Source organism: Tachysurus fulvidraco, chromosome 6 (genome assembly GCF_022655615.1).
Source record: "Tachysurus fulvidraco isolate hzauxx_2018 chromosome 6, HZAU_PFXX_2.0, whole genome shotgun sequence".
Lineage (NCBI taxonomy): Eukaryota > Metazoa > Chordata > Actinopteri > Siluriformes > Bagridae > Tachysurus > Tachysurus fulvidraco.
Genome location: NC_062523.1, coordinates 10297398 through 10311953, shown reverse-complemented (window position 1 = coordinate 10311953; position 14556 = coordinate 10297398). Strand labels below are relative to the sequence as shown.

At 39.3% G+C, this 14556-nt stretch overlaps 1 protein-coding gene across 1 annotated transcript; it reads right to left on the bottom strand.

Annotated features, from left to right (window-relative positions):
- Positions 1 to 566: 566 nt before the first annotated feature.
- Positions 567 to 12625, bottom strand: igfbp5b (insulin-like growth factor binding protein 5b). The gene is made up of 4 exons (XM_027164570.2): positions 11826 to 12625; positions 4902 to 5122; positions 4696 to 4815; positions 567 to 4547 (listed from the first exon to the last, which is right to left on the bottom strand). The coding sequence occupies exons 1-4, from the start codon at positions 12160 to 12162 to the stop codon at positions 4413 to 4415; spliced, it is 813 nt and encodes a 270-aa protein (XP_027020371.1). The 5' UTR covers positions 12163 to 12625; the 3' UTR covers positions 567 to 4412.
- Positions 12626 to 14556: the final 1931 nt, after the last annotated feature.

The following is a 14556-nucleotide window of genomic DNA, read 5'->3' as shown; positions in this document are numbered from 1 at the left end:
CACTGACTTTAACAGCCATCAGTGAAGCCATGTGGCATGACTTTAATCTAACTTGCTCTGACACACTTGCACCATAATAAAAGTTGGTATTTTTGCCATTTCTGCAGAATCTCTCTGTGATGTTGCACACCTCCATAATTTGTATAGTGATATAGTTTTTCATTGTGTTGGTCTGTTTCCCCCTTGAAGTTGGGGCTCATATTAAATGACTTCCTAGTTCCTGTGGAGCCTTTTTTTTTAACCACGTTTGGAAACCAGGTGACTAGCCTTGAGGCAGACCTTTAATGTAAAGCTTGCATTCAAAATGAACCTAATGAGCAATGTTTCATCTCTGAACAATAAGCAAATCTATCAACAATAGCCTGTACAATGAAGCGTACAATCTTGTGTTAAAATGATTGATAGGTCAGGACTCTTTTGTATGAATACGAGACATATGAGCATGCACATTCCTATCTTATTTGCATGTATGATGAATATATCATTTATGTTCCATTTTGAGGAAATGGGTGTCCCAGAATTTAGACACATTTTCAATAACAAGAAGAAAGAGTAAAACACAAAAGTTTAAATGAATACATAACTTTATTTAAATAAATGCTTTGTCATAACAAAAAAAAGAGACAAAGGTTAAAAGAGTACATAAATTACAAGTTGAATAAATATTACAGTGATATTTACTTTCTTAATAATTTGAGTTTTTTTTTTTTTTTTTTTAATCTTTTTCTCTGTTTTATTAAGAGTTCCAAATGCTGAACATTTTCACGGTCCTCCTGCCACAAATGGGTGTATTTTGTTGTTTTTTTTTTCTTTTAAAAATGCCATGTTAGGCCACATGTCAATGTGATCAATCATCAAGTCTTTTCTCATCCACAAAAAAAAAAAAAAAAAAAAAAAAAAAAAAGAATCCAACAACAAGAAGAAATTGTTAGTGATTCAGAAAGAAAGCTGTAATACTACTGTATCATGAGTTGTGAATATTGTAGTCATCTATCCATTTTGAAGATTCGGAATCTGGTAAAGGCACCAAGCAACAGCACAGTGGGTTATATTGATTTGATGTGACTGTTCTTCTTTCGAAACACTAGATATTTTTAAAGAATCTCAATAAATGATGAGATCCAGTCAAACATGGTAATTCAGGAAGAGATATCAAATTAGCTTTACAGTGTTGTCTTTGGTTGATGCGAGAACACCATTTTTGAAAATCGACACGAATTTGGTAGTAAAACAAAAAAAAAAACCAAACCAACAGGAACTCTGCTGTGTCAATTCTGTGCACATTATTCAATCATGAACCACATCTAAGCTAGAAGCAATCATTTCCTACCACCTTTAATGTCAGTCCCAAGCCCAGAAGAGCAGTCACTGATTTACCACTGGTTGCTTGAACCTGCTAACAGATTCCGAGACCCCTATAGTCTAGCCTGCTAACAGTATCTACTGTGATGTGTGCTGTGGTGTGTGTGTGTGTTTTTGTGCTGCCCCACTTGACGGGGTAGTGAGGCCCAGAGCACGATCATGGCCTGGGGCTCTCACCTTCTCTCCCTCTCCCTGGGTGCCACTGAGGCACATAGTCTGATAGCTGTAAAAGTAGATGAGTAGAGATTGGACTTAGATCAATAGCTGTGTATGTTTTATTTTTTCCCCCACCAGATGAAGTGGTGGTTGTCAGGCTTGGGCCACTAAAGCCCCTGTCAAAAGTCCTCAGGCAGGGTTGTTGTCTGAGGCCTGTTTCTGCTTCTCCTACACCTGATCTGAGATGTGCTTAGGAGTCAGCACTGCTAGGAGGAAGCTGTCATATGGCGAAAGAAATATTGTAAATACATAAGTGCAAGCTGCTTTTTTTTTAAACAAAAAAAAAAAGAAAAAAGAAAAGAAAAAAGCGGGAGGGGGCTCTGAGCACGAATCAGGACCTGGATAATGCTGGCAAATGCTCGGGCCTCATCCTCCTCCTCCTTAGAGGCCATTTGTGCAATAATAGTGAACAACACCTCCTCAATAACTCATTTAAAACACCTGCAAAGGTCTGTTTATAACCTTCACCCTGACAAACTCTCTTTTTTTCTCACTCCATATGTTGAGAGTCTCTCATAGCACACTTTTACCATTTAGTCTCGCCGTTGGGACTTTCTGTCAACCTGTGGTTCTTTGTCTTTTTTTGATAATGGTGTAGCTATCAATAGCAGAGAGAAATAGCACTAGAGGCAAGCTTAGCAGAGTAGCGTCTCATCTATCTCATTGTGTTGAGCATTACTGGCCCCCTCCCAGCCATGAAACTATGATCACATGAGCTCTGTAATAAGATCTGAGCTGAACCACTGTGGCAGGGAATGGCTTTTCTTGCTGGTTTTCCTGCTAAAGAATCACCAGCCTGTGCTGGCCATGAAGGCCACTGTGTATCCCTGTTCATATGTAGCTTGACTGAAAACAACTTGAACTACTCTCAAGCATTTACATACACTTGCAGTCTCAAAATTCAGCTTATTCGTTGAGATAAAAAAAGAAACAATCAATGAGAGACATAAGTATACCCACTAGCTTCCCTTTCACAGCTAGTGATTTTACAAGGTGTTTTAAAATTTGTGGCATGACAGAAATATCTTTGACATATAAATCTGAAAGCGACCGAGGACCCTCGTCAGTACATAATGTTTAACTGATTTTATCCCCTTGGCTATTGTGTAACGTTCACATCACTATTCAAATGTATTTGTATGTAGAAAGGCACTAAATCATACACACAGACTCACATAAAACTCTCAATGCACTGAATGACAATGGTAGTTAAATGTGCCTTCCTTTTCGAATGACACCCTTTAAAAAGCAAAAGGTGCAGTTATGTCATGCGGAAGATTGAATTTCGAGAACAGCACGCACAGTCATTGTGTGGCTTAGAAAAAAAAGTTCGGGTGGATTGGGGAAGACCTTCATTCACATGACCAAGGTCCCAAAATGACTAGGTAGCTGTAACAATGAAAACAGACTACAACAAAAGTTGTAACAATGAAAACATGCTAAAATGCACAACTCGTTTTCCAAGCAGCAATTCCTGATAATGGTTCCTCAGAAAACATTCATCAATCTACAATTAATGGTGATATACTACGCCAAGGTGTCACTCGTTTCAGTGAAAGCACTTGGTCTAGGAAATGGCTCATAAGCGGATAAGTTGATACTTCACTGAAGGCAAAATAATAATAACAATAATAATAAAAGCAGACTATTTCAAAAACTTGTCACAGGTTGAGAAAGAAGCCACCACTCTCAAAAGTGAATGTCCATCAAAGTCAAGTTACTTCAAGCCCAAATTCTGAGAACGTTAGTGTCAGGCCACTGAGATCTGTCCTAGACCATAACACCAAGTATTTCACTTTGGATATTGATACTTATGCTGCAAAATAGGTACCAGATGATTTTGGGTGTGGATGTTTCTTTTCATCCTTCTAACAAACAAGCGGTAAAGATGTTGGACATGACAGAACCTCAGGTCACAGCCAGCACATCAGCTATCCAATCACCTGGATCAGTCTGCATGCCGGCATCAGGTTACATAGGCACAGTTGGCATTTTAGGCAAGCTACACAGTCACAGAGTCACTGAGACAGGTATGTCAAACACGGTTTCAATTCCTACACTATCATTCTCCCAAAGAGTAGGCCAGTGAGAGAATTCTAACAATGAGCCTACCCTACTGTATAACTGCTCTTGGGGGGGCCACGCACTCATGTGGTGGAAAACAAACTAAAATGCGACAAAAAAAAAGGTGTCCACCATGTTTCCCTTTCATGCAACTGCACATACATTCACACAAACGAAGACAGACATATATATATTCACACACACACATACACTGAACTTGGTGAAGTTACACATTTCCAAGGTTTTCCCAATTAAGTGCTCTGAGAGGACCAAATAGCCATATATCAGCACATCCCTATGACATGATATTTTTTCCTTTTTTTTTCTTTGGAAAACAAACAAACAAACAAATTTATAATTCTTCCAATAATAAGAGTTTGAGCTATCTCCTCTTACACCTCAACCTCAAAGATGTAAAAGATAGCGCTGGTAATAATTAACATACCATATGCTCTTTTTTTTTGCTGTGTGTTAACAAGTATGGTGCTCAAACCCCAGCCTCTATAAAAATATATAATTGAATGTATATATTTTTAAAAATCTTTTGCTGGGCCCCAGCTCTTAACACAGCAGAGACCCTCTGATTAACTGGGTACCCCAAGTTAGAGATGAGCGCTCAGTCAAAAAAGTTTATCGATTGTTTTTGTTCAAATTTGTTTCTGTTTTGTTTCTTCTTTTCGGATCAAAATCGTAGAGTGACTGGCGGGTGGACAGGTGGGAAGGAAAGAAGGAGGTGAGCCTCGGCTTAGGTGATCACGGAGCATTCCTCCTCACTCATTGTTGTTGCCAGGCTCCATGTCTTTGCACTGGATGTTTCCGCCGCTGTAGTCGGTCCCTGGCAACTGCACTCCATATTTATCCACACACCAGCATATTCCTCGTTTCCGACCACGTGAGGGCTTACACTACATTTTGGATGGATTAAAGGGAGAGATTGAAAGAGGTGTTAAATGACTATTAATCAAAACACCAGACAATCATTAGATTAAAAGAATATTCTATCCACTGGTAAGTTGAAATATTTGTATGAATCCTTAAAGACTACATCCATACCTGTTTGCGTTTGAAGAAGCCCTTCCTGTCACAGTTGGGCAGATAAAGTGATAGAGCCACAATGCGGGAGGTGTCTTTCAGCCCCTTTATGATCCCGTCTAGCCTTCTTCTACATGGACCCTTTATAATTATCACAACACACAATCTGTTAGTCTTTAGCAATCAGTGACATACTTTCCATTTTCCACTCCCTCACTGTAACTTACAAATTCAAATTCGGTATCATGCTTGCCAGTTGGGCCTGGTGACTGTTCCAGACTAATGGACCTCAGCTTCTCCTGCTGTTTCTTCTTTTCCTTGCGCATTGCAGCTTCTTTCTTGCTTTTGATTAGGTCTTGCTTAGCATAAATGGGTACTTTGGCTGGTTGAAGCTGCTCCTCCGTTGTGTCAGTCTTCATTGCCTCGTCATGCTCTTTAGACTCGCGATCTAAAGAAAAAGCAATAATTAACAAATAATGAGCTTCACTTTTCACAACCAACAGTTTTAGCAAACCTGCATGCCTTGGCTCAGAGGAATGAAATTTGACCAAAAAAAAGTCGTGAGACCGGCTTACTATTTCACAGTCTGAATGGTGTCTTAAAATAAACCTGAAACCAACTGCGTTCCCGCCAAATGTTTCCTTTGCATTTGTTTACAGAGGTGGAAAGGGATCAGCAGGTGATGACAAGCTCTGCTCCCCCCCATACAAATCCCTAAACTCCTACCCAAATCTCAACAAGGTTCCTGAAATGGAGTTACACTTTCACTGGGACTTCGTTTCATTGTTACGTAAACAGCCAATAGCTAAATCACCAGTGGGTCCAAATAGCACTAAATCTTCATTGAAGGCTGGTTTATGAGAGTCACAAATCAAGAAAACATTTGGCAGAACATGCAAATGAGACAAAGGCTAACTACAAAAAGCAGATGATAATAATATAATTTACGGTCTTAGCGTACCATATATTTTAGAGAAGATATTTTCTATTGATTCGATAAAAATATGTCTGGACACTTCTAGAAGAATGACATTTCCCAAAGACTTGCTAGTCTTGGAAACTATACTTAGATTCTACATGTACCATGTCTTGTGAATATATAGTGTGGTGAGAACTGCTCAAAGAACAAACACATTTTGAAGAGAGGTTTCCTACAGCAAAACTGCCGCAAATGTTGTTGAGTAAAAACAAGCTAATAGCAGTTCTCAAAACCTAAACCAGAGAAAGTTTCCCAAACAGGTTTTACAGTGGAGTGAGTATATAAATAATCCCTGAACCCAAGAGATTTTGGTACTACTATGAACATGTGACTATATTTATCCATTAAACAGAAAGTGTTTGATAGCATACTACATTCAGCACCGTTTGCCACTTGTGGGAATGGGCAGAGGTGGGGTTAATATGGTCTAGTTTCTCTTATATAATGTCTGGTTTACAGTGACACCCTGTACAAGAGAGGGGTGTTCCAAGCAGTCTGGTGTTGAAAGAGTTTGTCTGACACTGCAGCCATGGATAGGGACATGGGGGAAGGGTGATTACTGGAACCAGGTTCCTGGCTTCTGAAGTTGCTATCAGAGCAGTGGTTGACTCTTTGAAATTAATCTTGCAACTCATGACTTGGCAGACTAAATTCTGCACTGAAATGTTCCCTGTAGCCAGGCTTCATGACAGGCCAGCAGGCTTGCTGAATTGCATCTATCACAGTCAACCTCATACTTAGAAGGTCTTTTAGAGTTATAAAAATGACTGATGACTGATGTTTATGATACTGTGCCGCATTTGGCTTTGCGTGCCAGTAAGGAGCACATAACCAGATATGTTTGTTTTAAAAATGAACAATGGACAGAGTTTTAACCTCATTTGCTGCTAGTAAATGTTATTTTCTTTTCCTTATTTTTTATTTATTTATTTACAAAGCAAACATTTTCCATGCTTGGTGTACTCAGCTAGTTATTGACCCAATTCTTTAATAACAATATATAATAATCATTATTTATAATAACCATTTTCCTTTTTCCGAGATTAATCCAAAACACTCAAAGGAAATTGACATATAAAGTATTTGATCACCAAAACAATGCATATTACTATTACAACCAATTGTAAAAAACCTGCCTTAACCTAGCAAATTGCGTGGGATGTGTTACCATGTCTGTGTTTAACATCTGAGCCTTGGCCAAGACACTGGAACATAACCAAGCCAGACATGTCACATGCAGCCTCTCTATTCAAATGAGCATTGCAATGAATGGCAAAGAGGTATTGGTGACTCTGTGCTTAGCCTTGCAAAGTTTTCATTAAGGCAAGAGGACCTGAGCAAGAAAACAAGGTGCATCTGATAGGGCTCTGTTTAAATATTAACATGTGCATCGGCCAATTATACTTCATCAATATACAAAGAATCTTGCTGTCTGAAGACTAATAATTTAGGTAATCCCTGTATATTTTTTATATATGGCTAATAATTGGGGATTTACTAACTTTACTGGCATCTTGAATTTGTTATACCTAGTTCATTTTTTTTTTATTTCACTCCTATGTTTACATGAAACAATTATAACCTCATTTCACCATTTTGTTATTGTATTCTTTTAAAGCAAGATTTCCACAAGTTTGTCATCAAAACTTTTTAAGCAGTGCATGCTACCAGCTACCAGTCTATCACTCTACATTCATCGCTTTGTTCAAGTCACTGGCCAGCCATGACATCCTAAGCCAGATTCCACTGCTCAATATTTAAAAGCTGGCCCAAATTCACAGCATGATTGTACAACTGAAACAGAGCAGCAAGCAGACAAAGGGCCAAAGAAGGCCAGAGAGAAGCTGCTCTCTACAAGCAAATGTACAGCAAAAATACATTTGGTTATAATGGTTGGAAAGATGCATATTGTTGATCCATAGCTTATTTAGTACGAGAAATTATAATAATTAAAAAAAAATTATATTAAACTACACTATAGATTATATCATTATTTAAATGCATGCAACCTGCTATACATTGTAACCTGCTAATATTATCCAGGCTATAAAACAACAAATATACTTTAACATATGTGTCCAAAATGACATATTTCCACCAGAAAGCATTTTTATGGTGGGATAAGTAAGGTCTGCTGTTAATGGCAGCATATTGTTTTTAACCAAACGATGAAGAAATCCTTATTGCATCCCACTCTGGATCTGTCGATGTAGCCACACTATCAGCTTCTTCAAACAGATTATTTTTTTCAAGAGGCAGCATGAAGAATAATACTATATTAAATACTGATGAATGGGTTGAGGAGACAAGCTTGCCACAGATTTATTTGTCACAAGTATTTAGAAACCCACAAGGAGACGTAAGCCACTTGTGATCCTGTACAAATCTAATTTTGGTCTGAGGTCTCACTGAATGTTTGTGTTTGGGTTTTGTTTAAAAAAAAACTTTTGTCAGAATCTGTTTTGTCTCAAAGAACAATTGTTGGATGCATAAGTTATAATTTTAGCTCCCCCATGCATTTTAATTGACTGTTAAACCTGTGCTTATTCTAAAAACTAACCACCTTTTGTTACCCTTCCGTGGAGGAAGTGCCACCAAAGTGAGCATCTTCTAACCCAGGACAGGATGTTTTAACTGGTTGACACCTGAACCACATGCTGTTCCTGTCAAGCCTATTTCTTTCTATTTGGACATAAAGTTCCTATGAATTATAATAACCTGTCATAATTCATAAAAAGGAGGTACAGCAAACTTTCAATTGTTTAGAACAGCCACACAAGCTCACACTTAAAGCCCAGTATGTGAATGTCACAACCCAGCAATCGCTTGATCCTCAGGAGAATAGAATATTGTAGGAGCTGAGTTCCTTCACAGCTGTTACCAACTAGCCTTCCCAGTGTTGCTGACAAATGTGTACTGCACAAATTGCTGTTAAATTTTATTAGGAGAAAACGTTCAAACTTGCCAAATAGGATCTCCGTTTGCGTATGCCGAGTGTGAGAAGGTGAGTGGCAGTCTGAGACATGCATTGACTTTGGTAGAGCTATGCAATGAAATGCAGCAGTGAAAACCAATCTAATGATGGAAAACTGGGTGCTGCTTTTAGTGCTTCTATGCTCAAGGCTCCTGCCAGTGACACATTATGTACCGATTAGTGCTGTACAAGTAACTGCCTTCTTTCTGTTGCCTCATGATTTCAGTTAAAATATGGGCAACCTCCAGGAATTACATAAGGCACCCATAAATAAGTAGTACAAAACCAAACCGAATCCAAATGTTAGCATCTGACATTTTTTTGCCTCGGGTTAAGGTCCATTACTTAAGACTATGTTGTCAGTGCTCAACATGCTTGTTCATGTGCAGCTTGAGCTTTTAAAATTTGAGCCATCTTTAATTATTGTTTGTGAACTCTGACAGAAAAGTCTGCTGAAATAAAACACAAAGATCCTTCATGAGGATCAGAGGACAAGTAGTAGGCTAACATTTACTCATATTTGATGGCAAGTGTGAAGCTTCTGATGTGCCAAAATTCTATGTTGCCTCCTGGAATGTCCAGAAAACTGTGTTCAAAATCCTCAGTCACTTTAAGAGCGACAAAGTTTTGAAACCTTAGGGATTTATGCGCCAGTAGCTAGAGTTACTTAAGCACACTGCATAGGTTGTGCTTGGGTAAGAATGACAACTGCTGAACAAGTGGTATTATCTGTATCTTCCATACTGACCATTTACACCATCAGTAATGTGATTTGGGCTGTGTCTATAGAACTACATACATACTACATACCATACTATATTATATAGCATGCTGATATGTGGTTTGTTTTGGCTGACTCGACAGCAATTATGAAGAGCAAAGATAGTTTTCCTCTAGATAATTATTTCTATGCAGCATCTGGCAGCATCATTTCTATATTTCTTGAGATTTAGCATCACGGATTTATAGGCAATTATGTGCACTCCATCATGACTATCATAATTTGGTTGCGATGAGAAAGAACCATGGTGCCTATGGTTAGATTTGACAGAAAGATCAACCTGCCTGGCCCATCATGACCAAAAACTTTACATTTATACAGAACACTAAAGCAGATTGGAATACATAAATTGTATACCAGTTTCTGCCCTTAGGTTTTAATCGTCTATATTTAATAATGTCTGAGCTAAAACAGGTTATTGAAAACTGTTTTGCTTAGAGCCATAAACAGAGTGAATATATAAGACTCGTTGCATTGTGTAATATAGGCTGCTTCAGCATGTCCCATAGTGAAGAAATCATTTGCAATTTTCTGCCTTCTTGTTGCTTTACAGGTGAAATTTTACTTAAGAAGAACAAAACTTTGGTAACTAGGAGACAGAGGTTCCTAATCGTGGTGTGATCAAGAATGCATGACCTCTCCATTAATGTCTGTCCTGTCCATCTGGTAAAAATGGGCTGAAACTAAACACTACAGTAGGCAAGATGCACCAAACTAAATACATCCAGTGCTTTTATAGCTCTTTAGACAGTGGCTCCAAATGTGTTTTGCTGAATCACTGTGGCATGACCAAGCACCCAGTGCAATCACACACTGGGGAAGAGCTGCTCTTGTTACAGTGCTGTTCCACATGCACTCACGTCAAGCCCCTGACACTGGCTTTTGATGTGTCTGTGTGTGAACATGTGCGTGGGTGTGTATGTGTGTAACCTTCAAAGCCATAACCATAGAGTACAACCATATTTCTGTTTCTCATTTTGTAAGAAATTGTGAGCTATCCTTCCCTTTTACAAACAATGCCTGAAGAACAGAGCAAATTCCATTCACATGCTGTCCCATGGATTTATGTGGCCTCAGGGAGCAGTGGGGTGGGGGCGGTTTAACAATAAAACCAAAACGTGGAAATAAACTCATATTAGCACAGAATCCCTAGATTAACAAGCATAATTCATATAAGAAACATGTATAGAATGAACACTGGCAGTAAAAAAGTTATGCAAAAAAAGCATGTTGAAGTTTTCAGCTGCATTGGGCACACATGCCCAAACCATGGCTGTCTGCCTCCCCTCAGATTTAATCTTTAAACAGTAATCCAACTCTCTGCACCACCCCCAGATGTAAACCTAAATTCAGACTAACCAAGATCTACTGCCCCATAAATCTTCCCCCACAGTCTTCACTGTCTTCAGCTGCAGGTAATTAAATAATGAATAAAAGGCCAAAGAATTAGCTGTAGTGCATAATATGTTAAGTCTTGCTAGTTAATTAAATATTCCATCAACAAAGAAATATGAAAATACACTATTCCCGTTCTTGGAAAGTAATACATATTGCACTTGGTCTTGCATCGGATAGTTCGACAACATCTGCTGCAAATTTTAGTGATTTCTCATCTCCAACACACATGACTCACCTCATCATGTCATTATCAAACAAATTGTATGTTAATTTGGGCGTGTTAGAGCAGGGAAAATACTGACAGGTGCAGGTCAGAAAGAGTGCAGGGCCAAGATTGAGGACTGGGCTATTATATCAACACTGCTTCGTGTATGCTGACCATGTGGCAAAGTGCCAAAGCAGTGCATTCATCAACTGTTTGGATAGGTTCGGGGTATCATGAAGAAGCTTAAGGAACACATTTGCATTATATTAGCATACAGGAATGCAAGAGGTGATGTGCAATGGAAGTGCAAATGAGTGGCAGTGCGTTGAAAGTTCTTCAGTGTCAGTTCAGTAATGATGGGTTCAAAGATCAATGATAACTACAGTGTCTGAATCTAATTGACAGCACGTGTGATTGCAAATAAGTAAAAGCTCAATGCCCAGATATTTTTTTGGAATGATGTGCAATCACAACTCAACCTTGATGAGACCATATAAAGCTTTCATTCCATTTTGTATTAGTTGCAATTGAAACATCCACAATGTTTGAAACCGTAAATACTCACAATCGGGCTACTGAATACTAATTATTATGTACATTTAAATAAATGATATCAAAGTCACTGATGATACACGTCAATGCGTGTGACCCATTTTGCTGATATATGCACAGCTAGATAACATTTTTAATGCAAGTAATCTCTGGTGCCTCCAGCTGCCATTATTAACGGGCACTGCCTATTAATATGACCCATAAACCCGCTCTTAGGAACTAAGCACGCTCAGGTTGGAGCGCAAAGCGACCCAGCACTTACCAACAGGCGGATGCGACGCCTTATAGCCCTTCTCGTTGGTGCACAGCCCTCTGCCGTGCAGCAGCGCATGTAGTGGCTTCTCCTCTCCGTCGCGCGGCAGACAGCGGAGTCCGTGCGCACACGTGCTGGTGTATACGCCGCACGGCTGATTCTCTGCGAGCGCGCAGGTGAGGCAGCAGCCGCAGCCGGGCTCCTTCACTAGCTGACAGCCTTTGGGCTCGGGAGGGCACATGGACAGCGCCTTCTGGTCGCACGGCTCGCACGGCACGTACGAACCCAAGCTATGTGGTACAGCCGACAGAAACGGCACCATCACGAATAAGAAGTTAAGGAGCATTTTCTCAAAGATGATTTATTCTTATTCTTCCAATATGATTAGAACGTCCGAGCAAATTCGTAATTACACTCTCCGACACACCTTTGCTTCAGGTCATCAGATTTTTAGAATAAAATGAGTAACTTTGTAAGAAAAAAAAAAAGTCCGCATCCACAAGTCACAAAGAAAGGTCAATAAATGTTGCGTTTTAAAAACATCCGCTTTAAAAAAAAAGATCTTTTTGCACAAAGGTTAGAACAGACTATCTGTTCTGATCATTGCCCGTTTGTAATGACAGCACTAGTAAGGTCCAGCGTGTGCGCAAACCTCTCGGGCGCTCCAGAACCCGCAGCCGTTTTCCCTTCTGCGGCTGCGCTCTTGATCTCTTCCCCGCGTCTGCACAAGTTTTGGCGAGAACACTGAGCGAGTGCGGGCCGCCCTGCCTTTTTAAAAACGGCCGAAACCGAGCAGCGCTGGAGGGAGGCGCACTTGCCACATCTTGGCAACACGCCACTGTGTGTTATTCCCTCCCTCTCTCCCTCCCCAGCAACAGAATTCCGTCTTTAACGCTGATGGCTAAAGTGATACCAAGTTTGCAGGGTTTCGAAACGCGACGAGACCTCACGCCCTAATAAATGACGGAGCCGTGTTTCTTCTTTTTTTTCTTTCTTTCTTTCCATTTTTAAGAATAATAGCCTTGGCATGCACGCGCCTTGGCCAATCTCCACATCTAAATACAACATAACTAATCCAATATCCATTTACACTGATGATGATGATGATGATAAAAAATATGTGATCTATTATCTGTGTGCATATGAAATATGAAGCAGGGCAAACTCGTTCAATGTGCGCAAAAGTGGCACATGGCACACAAGAGGTGGGGGTGGGGGGTTTAATGTGTGTGTGATAAATTGCTTTTGTGTGGCTGCATATTGCATGAGGCTGTCCTCTGTGAATGGGGAAAAAAATCCTACACGGGTAGGGTGGAAGATGATGAGCACTGACAATTAAAAGAGGTTTTGGACTCGGAAAACTGCATCAGTAATGATATCATTGTTATTTATTTATTTAATTATTATTGTCACATTTGGAAAGCTTCATATCAAAAAGAAAAGAGCCCAGTGCCCATCATGGAGAATATAGATTTCTATATTATTATTTCAATAGCAACAGAGCATTAGAGATAGTTGATATGTAGGATTGCGTTGTAGCCTAACAACAACAATAACTTCTTATTCAGAAGTCTTCCCTCTTTTTATGCTCCTCATTTACCTAACAGACTGTTCTGTGATGGCTTTCACATGTGGTGATTTATGAGAAGGTCAAGTGTGTCGTCTCCCTCTGTGTTGTCTTTCAGCATGCCTGTATTCCTGAGTCAAAAACACTTCTGCATTTAACATCTTTATTTCCCAAGTAGCTTCCTAAATACCTCTCATGCTGGGATTTCCCATTCTCCCACTGGCTTTGCCAGTCTATACTTAAGGCAGATGCTTATTCACTGCATAAGAGTTTTGGGTAGTTTGCTGGATGCCCAGTAGAAGGAGCTGTTAGCAATGATTAGAGCTTTAGGTGGTACGTCCTAAAATCCTTGAAGCCTTCCTTGTTACAAAAGCAAAAGTGGGCCTCTGAATGTATTCCACAGTCAGTATTTTTTATAAAAATAGAACCACTATGTCACTTATTTAATGTCAACATAATGTAAAACCTTTCGACACTTAAAGTTTGTAAATATTATTATTAAAATGTGATGCACATTTAAATTTTATAAAATTTTATAATACAAAAAAAAAAAGATGATAATACTAAAGTTATGAGATCTGCATCACATCTGCTGTCTTGTAGTGTGCTATAATACAAGATGCTACAATCTTCTGATTGTAAAAATGACTAATGATCTGTAACATACTGACAGTTTGATTATGTATTTTTTATGCTAGGCATGTTTTCTGTTTTTTCTTCCTCCTGAGCCTTTTGTTAGCTACAGTTCTGAATTTAAACACGGACTCCCTTCAGCTCATATGAGGTGTCAAATTGCCCTGGTCTGCTTCCCAGATCTTTAACTCGGAAAGAAAATTAGCTCAGAGGATCCAGGTTACAGAAGTCTTTGGAAACATGTTGGAAATGTAATCCACTTGCTAATGAGGAGGAAACTGGTCACAATTACCGGGCTAGATTCACAGCTAGTGTATACGTTTGTGTTGATGCTTTCGACCATTCTAATGTTCCATTATACATGAGCCTAATGGTTTGACATTTCATCTTTAGTATTACTATTTTGAAGAAAATATCCTTTGGTGTACATTTGAGCACAAGTTAGATTCAGTGTTGTGTGTGTGTGTGTGTATATATACAGTATGTGTGTGTGTGTGTGTGTGTGTGTGTGTGTGTGTGTGTATACAGTATGTGTGTGTG

What these genes read in the sequence shown, in the direction of transcription:
- igfbp5b (XM_027164570.2), bottom strand. Translation starts at nt 12,162, where the DNA reads ATGCTCCTTAACTTCTTATTCGTGATGGTGCCGTTTCTGTCGGCTGTA. An exon ending in GGCGTCGCATCCGCCTGTTG is followed by an intron (nt 5,123 to 11,825) that starts GTAAGTGCTGGG and finishes CTTTTTCTTTAG; the next exon opens with ATCGCGAGTCTAAAGAGCAT. An exon ending in ATGATACCGAATTTGAATTT is followed by an intron (nt 4,816 to 4,901) that starts GTAAGTTACAGT and finishes ATAATTATAAAG; the next exon opens with GGTCCATGTAGAAGAAGGCT.